Genomic DNA, 14,482 nt, shown 5'->3' on the forward strand with positions numbered 1-14,482 from the left:
GAACGAAATGAACAAATTGACTCAGAAAAAGATTCGTCCATTTTGATGAATGAGTTCGAACAGGAGAGTCACGAAAGCGCATCACAGAACAGAGCAAGGCGACCATTTGAGCTTATAAAACTTAAACTTTGTTATTTATTTATTAAATGAGTGATTGTTTCATTTGATAAGACCCTTATTCATCGTCTGAAATCGTTTAAAGCACTTTGAACAGTTTGCAGTTTGCACTGAAACTGTCTTTTGTGTGAGTGACAAGTAATTGTGTAATATGTATTATATGGTCAGTGAGTAGACTCAAAATCCCACATCACATATTAATTAGAACTTTAAGTATGAGTAAATATTTGCAGTCATGCTTGGCTTAAACATCATTAAAGGGTTAGTTCACCCAAAAATGAAAATTAAGTCATTAATTACTCACCCCCATGCTGTACCAACCCCGTAAGACCTTCGTTCATCTTCGGAACACAAATGAAGATATTTTTGATTAAATTTGAGAGCTGTCTCACTACCACATCGGCTGCCTAAGGGACTGGCTCTTGACGGCCCATAAAGTCAATGAAGAAAATGTTACCGTGGCTCAACTATAAGTTTATCAAGCGACGAGAATACTTTTTGTGCGAACAAAACAAACAAAAATAACGACTTTATTCGACTATTTCTTTTCTTTCTTGTTGGCCTGAAACGAGACTTCAATACGATTTCCACGACGCATGCGCGAGAACTGAACTGAGTAGTTGAAGGAGATCGCAATTCTCGCGCATGCGTCGTGGAAATCTAAGGAAATCTCGTTTCAGGCCAACAAGGAAGAAAAGGAATAGTCGAATAAAGTCGTTATTTTTGTTTGTTTTTTCGCACAAAAAGTATTCTCGTCGCTTGATAAACTTATAGTTGAGCCACGGTAACATTTTCTTCATTGACTTTCTGGGCCGTCAAGAGCCAGTCCCTTAGGCAGCCGATGTGGTAGTGAGACAGCTCTCAAATTTAATCAAAAATATCTTCATTTGTGTTCCGAAGATGAACGAAGGTCTTACGGGGTTGGTACAGCATGGGGGTGAGTAATTAATGACTTAATTTTCATTTTTGGGTGAACTAACCCTTTAACTCAAATAACAGGAAACTAAGACAAAAAGAAAGCACATACCAAGTGGATTGATCTCCAGATATGTGAAGTAAAGATCCTCATACAAATTGAAGAGACCCACTATGAAGCTTGCAAGAACTCTGTAAAAACAAAACAAACAAAATAAACAAATAAATACATTTTAAACTTCTGAATAAAAATAATTTATGTTAAAAGACGAGCATTTTTTTCTGTTTTAACATTTTCTGGGCGAGATGTATATAAATATTGTTTTCTAAACTAAGTTGTTTTGATATTGTTTCTCAAAATCATTGTTAATTAAATATTTATCTTTTTCAGTATTAATTAACGAAAAAAAAAATATTTGTTAGCATACAATACTATACGGATTAATGTGAATCCTATTATTACCAGTCTTCTATAAAGGTCAGTCTCTTAATTACCATGCACACGAAACATTACAAAAAACACCTGTAAATCAAACAATCTTCATTGTTCATTGCAGATGCCAGTATTACATTTATGCTCTCATTATTTTTAATGTACTTTTAGAAAAGCATGCCATGTTAGTCCCAGAATACAGTGCGATTCATTATTAATCTAATTATCGGTGATATAATAATAAAAGCAATAAAGGTATAATAATAATAGGATCATTAAAACAGAACACAGAGACTCATGGATATTCATTTAATGTCTAAGTCCTATAATATCTACAACACTGATCACTATATATGACTAGATAGCTCATCGAATTCTAAACTGATCTTATTAGATATTGCACGTTCACTATATTTGTTTGGTTTTCCAGCCTTCACTTTGCAATTTGTCTAAAAAAACAGAAAATACCATTCTGATTAATCAAAGAAATAATCAGCAGATTAATCAACTATCAGAAAAATCATCAGTTACAGCCCAAGACGAATGGCAACATTGCAAACATAGTTTGGAAAGAAAAAGGGATTGAGCTAGAAAAAAAATGTGAAGAAAAAGATCATCATCTAAGTGGCTTCTACAAAGCATATGTATTATCATTGCTCAACCTCAAAGCAGGAATTTCTAGCATCATCAATATTTTTTTTCAGTTTTCCAGAAATAAAAGACTTTGAAATGAGTGTCTGCAATAAGTTTAGACGTACACTAGCATTGATGACCTTAGAACTAAAAAAAATTGAAATAAAAACCATTCATCTCGCATGAATATTCAGGAACAGATACATGAACATTTCAAACTGATCAGCATACTTACTCTTTCTTCTCATCTGTAACATGTACAAGTAACTGCTGTGTAACCATTTCCTCCGTGAGCTTATCATCTATTCTCACTGACAGTTTTTGGGCTTTTGTGTCCACGTCTCCAACATCCACCCCACCCTCATGATGGAACAGCACTTGACTCCCTTCCCGGCTTGCATATATACACACATAAAACTCCTCTTCCTGTCAAAGAGAACAATTAAATGCTCAAATAAATAAAGAAACATTAAATCAATCCCAGGTTGAAATGTATGATACTTTTTCTAAAGGAAGATATATAAATGAAGATCAGAGCCAAAATAAAAAATGCCATTCATTCACATTTACTGAATACAAAGCAGAAACAAAGCTTTCACATAGGACTTGGTTTAAAAGTCATATAGAAAAGTCACAGCACCATTATTTTAGACAGAGATAAGTACAGACCATTTCATAATACTATTTATTTATTTTTTATTTTTTGGAACAATTAATTCAAGAGAAGCGATTCAATTGTAGCAGTAACATGACTGTCCTCAAATGTCATCATTAAAATGCTGATGTCTGGATGCTCATAGATGACTCGAACGAACAACATTTAAAGTTATTTAGCATGCGAAAAATATTAAACAACAAATGGACTCTCACACTGCAGCAGTGACGAGAGACGTTTGAATGTGCAGTACTGACAACTGTGGGATATAAAGCTTACAATTTTATCCCTGGTAAGGGATCATTTTTGCCAAGTAATTGTATAACAACCAATGAATTACATCAACCATTAATTATAATGGGAGCGAATAATTATTCACAACGTTTCTGATAAAATAAGCATCTTAAAATAACCAGAGGTGGGCAACTCCACTGTCCTGCAGAGTTTAACTCCAGAGCCAAAGATAAGAGTCAAAAAGAGTTTTGGTGACTTATATATAATCAATTAATAAGATAATTTACCTCACTTGTGTTACTATAAAAGAACAACCTCATCTGTTTTGTGTTTCATTTCCTTATTTTTTTTATGTGATTTAATTTTATGATCATTTATAATCAGTAGTCATTTATGTAGTTGCTATTTTATTTATCTTTTAGTAATTTATTCATATTTATATAATTATTTAATTTATTCATCATTTTTATTATTATTATTATTCATTCAGTAATTTTTTTAAATATTTTGTAATATTTATTTGATTTATTTCCTTGCTCTTGTAATGCTTGCTATTGTTGTTTAATCTTATGATTGTGTGGTTTGAAGAGATGTTTGTCTTCTTGACTTCGAGATCTCCATTTCAAGGTTTTTAACGTCACAGGACGATGTTGTAAAGCAGTCGTTTTTGTTGTGGTATAATAACGCTTGTTGGATTTGTTGTTGGAGTATTAAGCATCGAAACATCCAGTTGAAGTCTGAGTGAGCATTCAAACATTCGCAACTAAGATTATTCAATAAACACTGTCTTTTGCCAGGGTTTCGGCATCTGGGGTCATATCTAATATATTCAATATTTCTGATGTGGAGATCCGATCTAACATTCTAGCATGATCTAACACATGGGTTGTTTAATTCAGCTTTCCACGATAGAAGTTCTAGTACAATCTTGTCCATCCATGCTTCACATCTAGACACTGCAGTCAAATTTAAATAAAAAAATTGGTCTGAACCAATGACTATAGTGTGATTTATGCTATTTTTGAGTCTCGGCTTTGAAATAGTTAATTTTATTATCATTTAAATAATAAAAGACATTTAATGTGATGTGCCATATTGCTGCAGTCCCTCAGTTCAAGTGGCAGCATAGTAGGTGTGATCATCTTGTCTTCTTTACTACTAGTTACAGCACATGAAGAATGAACATCATGTTGAAAGATACAGTACACCTTACTGAAATGCATCATCTCCCATGTAATCACCCAATCAGAATTTCAACCATAGAAATGCAATAGCAACATAACACCTGACGTCACATTTCCCTAAGGAAAGAATTGCTGACAGCTAATTGCTTGTTAGCTAGCTAGAAAAAAAAACAGTAAATATAGATAAATTAGCTGAAATATTTAACTTAATCATCATCATTTATGTAAAAAATCATTTTAATGAGAGAGACTGTAGCTAAGTCGATGTGGAATGCCCTTATAAAGATATTGAAACATATAAAATTGCACTGAATTTGTAATACCTTATTGTGAGCCACAAACGGCTCAATGAGGAAGCTCTTCAAAATCCCTTTCGCCTTCCCAACCTGAGGAACAGGGAGAAAAAACACTTTCGATCAAATGTCAAATTATTTATGTACTCTCTAAACTTCATGATTATTGGTTTTATGCAGGTTGAATGAAGCTAAATTCAATACCACCTAACTGCAGCAAGCCCTTATGGTGTGTTCACACCGAACGCGAATAGAACATCAAATACGCGTCTAGTTAGACACTTGAACCTTCCGCTCAAGTTCAAATGTTTCAACTTGCGCGGAAGAAGTTCACGGCAAACGCATCGCCCAATTCCCAGCGTCTATTCTCATCTTTGCATTGACTTTGTATGTAATCTACTCGTGCAAATAATGAAATTCACGTTCAGTGTGAAAACTCCATTAGATTCATTGTGGTAGGCAGGGCGGGCCGAGAGCCGTGAGAGAACGGCGCGAGGTGCTTAGTGCCACTGCACCGTTCTCGTATCTCGCAAAGAGAAAATCACCCACTGCTCTTGACTGAATAACATTTGTAGCTTTCATAAGGATGAATCTATATTTCATTTATCATTTATGCAGTGAAGACTGTGAAGTGTTTGATAACTTTATTCAATTTTTGTTCCTACCAGTTAGACCTACCTGAAAATCTTAAAGCACTATTTACAAGGTTGTATGGGTCAAAAACAACATAAAAAAATGCAGTGCATTTTAACAAGGCAGCGAAAAATCTCTGTCCCGACTGGAAGAAAAAAACTCCATATATTGATGGCATATATTGACTGATATATTAAAGACACAGCTAAATGTGACAATGGGTTTATGTGATGTTTAGGTGAATCTCTGCAGAAACATTTTTGTTATGCTGGTTGAAAGTCTCCTCATTTCCTGATTTCTCTGATGTTTGCGCTGTTCTGGATTAGTGGGAGTGGCTTGCGGAGCTATGTAATGTGGTGCATTGTGGGAGTTGTCTTACAGTACTTACAAATGCACCCTTAAGTTTATATCTTTCTCGTATTTTTTTCGGTCAAGAGGGCACCAAATTCAAAAATTCTTTTACATTTCGACTATATATATGATCCACTTTCAATAAAGATTAATGTATCTAAATGTCTAAATGTATTTTTATAAATATGTCTTCTGTGGAAGGTACAAAACCGTAGAATGTTCGTTTAATAGTTGTGTTCGGTCCGAACGGTCCTATAGTATGTGTTCCCTGTTGGTCAATGTGTGTTTGTATACCACTGTGCGCAGGCTCTTCACTCAGACATAATAAATCATGTCCCAGATGCAAGAGGTCCTCGCTGCAGTCTTTTTTTAATAATTGCGACTTTTTCCTTACAATTGCGAGTATACTTTTCGCAGACTTTATTTCTCAGAATTGTGAGATATAAAGTCAGAATTGCGTGAAATAAAGCCTCAATCGCATGTTATAAAGACATAATTGCTTGAAATAAAGCCTCAATCGCATGTTATAAAGACAGAATTAGGTGAAATAAAGCCTCAATCGCATCTTATAAAGACAGAATTAGGTGAAATAAAGCCTCAATCGCATGTTATAGAGAAAGAATTAGGTGAAATAAAGCCTCAATCGCAGGTTATAAGGACAGAATTGCGTGAAATAAAGTCGCAATTGTGTGCTATAAAGTCAGAATTCTGACCTTTTTTCTCGCAATTCTGAATGTATAACATAAATGCGAGTTTATTATTACAAGATTGATTTTCCCCATGCTGTTATTATTTTAGCATTCTCCTTACTTATTCATCAATAATTACTTATAATTATTTAACAGTATTATACTACACAGTTTGAACATCATCTCAGTACAATATTGAGCTTACATATCACTTAAAACCAATGCATTCGAATTATAATCAGAGATCGGCACTGCGCATGCGTAAATGACGTCACCAAAACACACATCCATCCACTACGTATTGGACCATCCAGCTACGTCATCGTGCTACAGGCTGCAGCGAGGGGTGTCTCCCCAGATGTCCTACTGCACCTTTAAGTTCACTTAAATTGTTATATTTTTCAAAGCCAATTGTCTATGTAGATTTATGATGTCTAAAACATCCAGGTAATAAAATGTTCAAACAAAGTCTTTATCACTGTATGTAGTCCAGTGACTTTTAGTAAAGAATTTGTTTGAACATTTAAAGCCTAAAGATTTATAGTCTTTTCTCACAGCACTTGATATAATTAAACTTATCAATTTGATGGCGGATCCAAAAAGGTTCAAACAACAATCACCAATAACAACAGATTCACCTGGTGTAAAATGTGAAACACTTCGTTCAGACTTCGGAGTGGCTAGAGAAAAAAAGAGACTGCAACCGGACCCATGCGAAAACAAGGATACATATCGGAAGGACATTACATGAAGTCATGCAATGCAATTGCAGATTTCGAACAGAGATGGCGACAAAGAGGAAAAACACCGGACTGCTTTAATGACTAAAGTTGAGGGAAAAAAATCCATAGAGACGTCAGTATTGGTATCAGTGTTACTGGCCTTCATTCATAGTGATTAGTAAAAAGATGCCATTTAACAAATATTTAAAATATACTGTCTTCATGTTGTTTCTACATTATTTTAGAGATTAAATGTGAAATTATTACAACATAAAAATATATCATAAACTTTTAAGGTGCGATTAATCACGATTAATTACAGAAAAATATGCGATTAATTAGTTCATTTGTTTAACGATTGAGAGCACTAAATATAATAAAATAACATAATATGAAAAAAAATTAAGCAGTTACACTGAGATGGTTTGGGACAATGTGTTTTTGCATGGTCAATTATTGACAGACAGCATAAAACTATACAAATTAAATGTTAACTTATTGCTCATAAATTCCCCTTTGTGAGATAAATTATTTACCAAGTTTTATAATATAATATAATATAATATAAAACAAACTGAAACATCTGAGATGTATAAGCTAAATACATTTTTTTGAAATGGTGAACATTCTTTTATAGTTATCTAAACATCCAAAAGCCCAAACACCCCATCCCCCACACACAAAATCTATTTAAACAGAGGTATGCAACAGGTATTCTGAGTTTGCACAGTGCACTTTACAGCTGTGGTGGGTGTGTAATTGTTAATGTCTAAGAGTTTTGTTGCCATTCTGTGTCCATCATCCATTATTTCCATAATTGAATCAAGTCGCTCTCATTTAAAACATGATGATGTTTTATTTCATCTCTTTGCATTTGCGTTGCCTCTTGTGTTGAACTACTTGGTCTGCCACCAAAATATCCCTACAGCGACTGATTTGCACACATCATTCTCTTTCTATGAAACTTGTAAACTAGGGGTGAAACGGTTTAAATTGCAATTGGTTCAGTTTGTATCACAGTTTTAGGTTCACATTTTCGGTTCGGTATGTTATGTTGAGAGAAAAAAGGACTACTTTCAAATAAAAATAAAGAAAATACAAACAAATATTCTGACTGCAAGCAACAGCACAAATAAATACAATAGAAAAGATGCTAATAAAATAAACACCGCTTTTCAGGTAGGTCTTAGATAAGTTTTCAGGTACAGAAATTTTATAAATTAGTCAAATGTAAAATAGCATTGCACATTTTACTGTATAAATTAAAGATGAATCCTTATTTAAGTTCAGTCAAGAGAGTGAGTGACTTCCTTGTCTTTTGTTGTTATAATAAAGGTGCTCTAAGCGATGTCGTGTGACGTGACTTCTTTTTGACGTTTAAAGTATTTTCAAACAAAACGGAGGCTAGATAGACCCTCCCTCCTCCTCATCTGCACTGACCCCCCCAAACCCCACCCCCAGGGCCTTCTTGTCAGTTATTGGCTGGAACAGTTTGTTATGTTTCGTGGAGAGGGGTGAATCTATATTTGTTTTTGTTTGCCTCACTTTGTTTTTGTTGCCATTTGTGGAGCCTGGGTTGTCTGCATAGGCCGCATTTTTTACAGTGTGTTTAGGGGACAGGCAGCTAGCGGATAGTGAGGAGTAGGCTTGCCGCGATAGACGGTGTTGACGGTGTTACCGGTTTTAAGCCCCATCACCGGTGACATCACTTTCCCACCGTGACACCGCGATGTCTTGACTTTTTTTTTTAAAGTATTCGTTTTTGCTAAAATATTTATTTGAATTAATTAAAAATAATAATTTTCAATTATTTAGTTCTGAAGAGAGCATTATAATTAAAAATGAACTGCGCAACGCGTGCCGTCACGTCACAGATCAGCCAGCATCAGGATTCCATTTAGCACGTGTGGAGACGAGAACGAGTCAAATTACAGAAAAGCAAGATAATGGCGGAAGATTTGGTGTCAAAACGCAATGCAAAAGCGCCTGTTTGGCAATATTTTGGCCAATATATATTAATGTTAATAAATGCCAATTTATAGTGTTTTACTTTTTTTTAAGAGTGCTGTCATTTATGTAGGCTAAGGTCCTTTTTAAAGTTTTTATTTTATATTCGTCTCTTTTTATTTGGTTTTATCTTATTTAAACTTTGTTTAATTTTTTAGGCCTATTTTGTTTTCTTATTCGTTAATAAACGTTTTATTTTTTTTGGGCCCACAGTTTGCCGATTTTCACTTTTTTCAGCCTATGCATGGGGTTATTTTTATTCGTTCGTTATGCTAATAAAAGTTCTGTCTATATTTTATTCGTTTATTATTCTAATAAAAGTGCTGTCTAAATAAAAGTTTATTGTCAGCGAGTTGTTTTTTTTTTTTTTTTTTTTTTTTTCATTCCAGCAATTGACGCTGAATTGCAATTGACGCTTATTTCGAAAGTGAAAGTATGTAATTTATGTAGGTCCGTTTTGAAGTTTTTATTTTATATTCGTCTCTTTTTAATTGGTTTTATCTCATTTAAACTTTGTGTAATTTATTTAGGCCTATTTGATTTTCTTATTCGTTAATAAACGTTTTATGGTTCTTATTTGTTTGGGCCCACATTTTGCCGATTTTCACTTTTTTCAGCCTATGCATGGGGTTATTTTTATTCGTTCGTTATGCTAATAAAAGTCTATAAATAAAAGTCTTATTATCAGCGAGTTGTTTTTTTTGTCCATTCAAGCAATTGACGCTTATTTCGAAAGTGAAAGTATAACGCGCACGCATTTAAAAGCTATTTAACCCCCCCCCCCCCCCCCCCCCCCCGCCCTGCCCTCCACGGTGACACCGGGATTACCGGTGTTGTCACACGTCGATTAACCGGTGGGAAATTTTCCTCACCGCGGCAACCCTAGTGAGGAGATGTTTGCTGTATGTGACAAGAAATGTTTGAGCCTAAAAAACGTGTGACATCGTTAACGTTAAAAACACAAACATCAGGAATATTAGGCTTGCTGTCCCTTCAAGACATAATGCACAGATACAAAATAATGATACTGTTACATTTGCATTGTCTTTCTCGACTGTACAAGTTCACTTAAGACATTACAACAGACTATGGCGATGCTGGCGATCATGTTTGGCGATGCTGTATCGATTCTCAAAATCACTGTATTCGATAATTACTTCAGCTCAGTGGATAGATAGATAGATAGATAGATAGATAGATAGATAGATAGATAGATAGATAGATAGATAGATAGATAGATAGATAGATAGATAGATAGATAGATAGATAGATAGATAGATAGATAGATAGATAGATAGATAGATAGATAGATAGATAGCACAGAAATTTGTGATTTAAATGCAATTGCATAGTTTTTTGCTCATGGTTTATGTATATGGTGGTGTATTCTTTATGGCAGTTTTTTTTTTATTAGATCTTATTCCTAAAAAAAAAAAAAAAAACTAGAAATATCCCAATCAATCGCCTTTCTTGCAATTGCAATAAATCTCAATATGTCGTATAATAATCATGATACGTATCGTATCACCATATTCTTGGTGACACACAGCCCTAGTAATAAGTATAGTGAAATTACAACATTAATAAACTTGATTGAAAAGCAGTTACTCCAGTTGGATACAAATACAAACATTTTAAAAGGCCTACTGTGATTTCTGTCATCATATGTGATTTCAGCCATTCCTGGACACCCTCGAGGTTCAGGTCAACTGCGACCAATCCCAGCTTCCCCCTGCGTTTGATCAGCTGATCTGGTTTCACAACCAGTCTCTGCACGGAAGGACAGACAAATATATTACACTGAAAACGAAGCAATATTACGAGCCAGAAAACCAAGACATAAGGCCTATACTCACTTCTGTTAGCAGCCATGGGTGGTCCTGTACAAGCCGGTCCCACACGGTGTCTGCAGTGAAGGTGGCGCAGCGGAAGCGATTTTGCACAGCTGCCGTGGTGCAGATGTATTTATACAGGAACTCTTTTCCCGTCTGCTCAGAAATGGCCTTGGCAGACATCACAGCCGAGAACACTGACTACAGAAAGACAGAAAAAAACAGGGCTTTTACAAACTCAAGCTTAATGTGAAAATCCACTCCTTTTAATTGGGATTGCACGGCCAAAAACGGCACATTTGATGTGGTTTTGTTAACTAAACATTTTTGACACGTCGGGTACTGTCGGGTATGCAATTTGTCATCTTAATGCATCTTAATGCATTCTTGTTTTGTCGTCTCTAGTGAAAAAACCCCAACTCAATTTGCCAAAGCACTCAGACACTTCATCAGTCATTTATCTCGGTATCAGAATACGTGACTCTGAGTCAACTAGCTTGGGGGGGGAATACAAATTTAAAAAAGAGACCATCTTTATTATTTTTAACATCTAAATCATAAACAAATTGGCTTTATGCACAGCTGCACTACTTCCTGAACATCAGCCAGCTCCTTGTTTCCTGTCTGCCATTATTGGACAAACCTGATTAATTCAGGTGTGTCTGATTATTGTTGCTGTGACTACTGAGGTCCGGCACACCTGAATTAATCAATTTGTCCAATAATGTTCAGGAAGTAGTGCAGTTATGCATAAAGCCAATTACAAGTGTAGATAAATACAACACATAACCGGCTGTGTTTACGAGGGACACAATGCAATATCGATGCTGAAACTATAGACCATTTTGCAAGATGTAAACAACACTGGTCCAGAAGCACTTCCTGTTTCAGTTTTTTAACACTACATAAAAGCTGGGACCAAAAGAACATGAATCAAAAACTGAAAATGAAACTGAATCAAAAAGTTAAACAAACATCTTTAAGATGTTTTCTTTACATGTGAAATAAAGAAAACAGTTACAAACTGAAACTGTGTTTCTGGACCAGTGTTGCTTACATCTTGCAAAATGGTCTATACATCATGCAGCACAAGCTATATATCACTTCACTTTATATAAAAAGCAAATGAAATTACGGGCATTATGTTGATTTAAGTCATGAAATTACCAAAAAGTACAAATAAATTACATAGGCTAACTGATACATTGTGTGTTAACTGGGAAGGATTTGCATGCAGTTATGATGCTCTTTCTATTCATCAGGAACGGGGTCCATGTTTTTTTCATGTTAGTATTGTGTATTTACCTAAATAGTAGTTTCCATAACCTCAACCCAAATTATCACTTTATTTTCATGAAAATGTACAAAAGTTTAATGATAAAAGTTTCCGATTGTTAGTTAAAATGTGATAAAAATAAATAAATAAAAACATCCATTTGTATTGGGCAGGAAAATAGTGTTTATAGAAAAGTAATGGCAACTACCAAGGCCTTTTAAGAAGGTAGCCTACCTAAGGTGTGTATGGATTGATATTCGCTCTGCAGTGTGGGCGGCGTCCCAATGTTCTCTAACAGTACGTGGCTTTTAGATGAATTTGTTAATAATGTGGTCACAAACTTATTTTTACCCCCCAAGCGAAAAACTAACTTAGCTGTGAGTATATCAGGGCCTTTTGTGTAAATGTAGATATAAATGTTTAATTATTTTAAATAATACTTTTATGAATAAAATTAGAGGTCAACCGATATGGATTTTTTTGGGATAGACGATGCCAATATCTAGCAGGGTGGCCGTCTGACCTATGCCAGATACAGTACAAAGATGATATTATATGATTGCAATATTTCATATTAAAAGATAGTATATTAACACATGCATAATTTCAGCAATTCAATTTATATTTATTTTATATTTAATGAAATAATCCTTCGCATGGACAGACCATCACACACGGAGTACATGCTATCAGTTTATGATTAATATTTATTAGATATTCAAAGACTTGTTAAAAATGTGTTTGCTAAATACCGATAATATGGAAAAGTATTAATATAATAAATGTATATAAATGTATAGGACCATATTCTGATTAATGGCATACATTAACTTTTCCATTACGGGGCGAAACTTGCCACCTTTAACTGATTTCCAAGGGCATCTTTTATCAATATTTATAAATGTATGCATCATCTTTTATGTGAAATTATTACATTTAAATATAAAAGTGTTTATAAAATAATAATTTAAACTGAAATTCTATAAAACATAAGAATTTTCAATTTTGAACAGAGCAACATCAAGAATATGAAGTATTGCATTAAGGTCCTGTTTTCAAGGACTGAACACCATAACCAAGGTATGTGAGTGCTAAAGAATAACAAAGTAATAGCTGATATAGCTTTTATATGAATAACTTACTGTATGCACTTATGGAAAATGTTTAATAAACACAGCTGCATTATTATGTAAAGCCCAAAATAAACCTGTTTAGGGTAGGCTACTTCCTGAATCTGATCTTTTATGTTCTCAGCCCTGCCATAGGTTTGGTGCTTGTTTGTGGTGATCAGATCATGGGTCAAAAAGATCTCCTTCTCCTAATGGACACAGAATAGCCCGTCACACGTTAAAAATTAAGAAACGAACAGCGAGCCACGGGACATACACTCCCATTATATTCAATGACACGTTCTACACTATAGACACGCGTCGAGTATACAGTTTGTCGCGCGTTCAGGAGAAACATATAAGCCCGGCAAAAAAAAAAAAGCCAAACCTTACCGGGCAAAACAAAGTCTGACGCTCTTGAAGTTCGCAACTGTCAAGCGCGATTACAGTCCTGCGGCTGGATGGTGATGTGTTCTTCTTCTGTAGTTTCCTGGTGGGTTACAGACCATCGTAAAAGATGCATACTGCCACCTACATTGGGGCGTGTCAAATCATGGCTACTATCCCTTTTTACCATAGATAGACAGTACAGTCTATGGTATTATCATAAGACCAGTTTCATGTAAAAGTGTTCTTCTTGTGTTCTAACTTTAATTGATTTTGGAATATGTTATTGTAGTAGCCTATTCTCTGCCTTTATTATGTAGGCTATCCCAAGTCTTTTGCCAGTGTTTTTATAGGCTATGGGAATCGTTTTGTCAACAAGTTTCTTATGCTAATGCTGTTCTAATGCTGTTTTTGCTAATTTCATTATTTCGTTATTTCATTTAATAAGATAATTCAAAGAATTGATCATTTAGCCAGCTAGTTTGTCTAAATTTAGAACTAAAGTAAATATCTATTAGGATTAGGAGGCCATGATTGATGGCCAATGGAGGGAATTTGGCCAGGACAGTACTCTTTAATTTAAAAGTGCCATGGGATTTTAATGATTACAGAGATTTTGGACATTGTTTCGTCTCATCCTTGCCTGGATGTTCCACACAGACCACAGGGTGAGCACACACACTCACCAACACCTCTTCCAAAAGCAAACTATCCAGGTACTGTTCAGGTTCAACCCTGCTTAGCTTCACTGTGCCACCAATCTTGGGCTGCAGGGTGATATGGCTGTTGTTTCACTTGTATTAATGCTAAAATGTAATACGGTTGCTGAATCACACTGACTGGTTTAACTTCCTCCACCCACTATAAACCCAGTGATAGGCTAATGCAACTATTTCTGCTGTGTATATTATTATATAATAATGTTAGTGATGTTTATGAATTATGGGATAAATATGCCATACCCACATGTCCATTTTCTGTGTCAGAGCCATATGTTTTTCATCTAGTACAG

At 34.8% G+C, this 14,482-nt stretch overlaps 1 protein-coding gene across 1 annotated transcript in view; it reads right to left on the reverse strand.

Moving 5' to 3' along the window:
* Window positions 1–13,628, reverse strand: part of aclyb (ATP citrate lyase b) — a 42,773-nt gene extending 29,145 nt beyond the window's left edge. The window contains exons 1-6 of the mRNA XM_039685328.2: window positions 13,477–13,628; window positions 10,723–10,899; window positions 10,514–10,636; window positions 4,495–4,557; window positions 2,334–2,524; window positions 1,145–1,224 (exon numbers count right to left, since the gene is read on the reverse strand). Of these exons, the coding sequence (XP_039541262.1) occupies window positions 1,145–1,224; window positions 2,334–2,524; window positions 4,495–4,557; window positions 10,514–10,636; window positions 10,723–10,881 (616 nt within the window). The 5' untranslated portion in view covers window positions 10,882–10,899; window positions 13,477–13,628. The remainder of the gene's footprint in view (window positions 1–1,144; window positions 1,225–2,333; window positions 2,525–4,494; window positions 4,558–10,513; window positions 10,637–10,722; window positions 10,900–13,476) is intronic.
* Window positions 13,629–14,482: the final 854 nt, after the last annotated feature.

This window comes from Pimephales promelas, chromosome 17, assembly GCF_988280905.1.
Source record: "Pimephales promelas chromosome 17, fPimPro1.hap1.1, whole genome shotgun sequence".
Taxonomy (NCBI): Eukaryota; Metazoa; Chordata; class Actinopteri; order Cypriniformes; family Leuciscidae; genus Pimephales; species Pimephales promelas.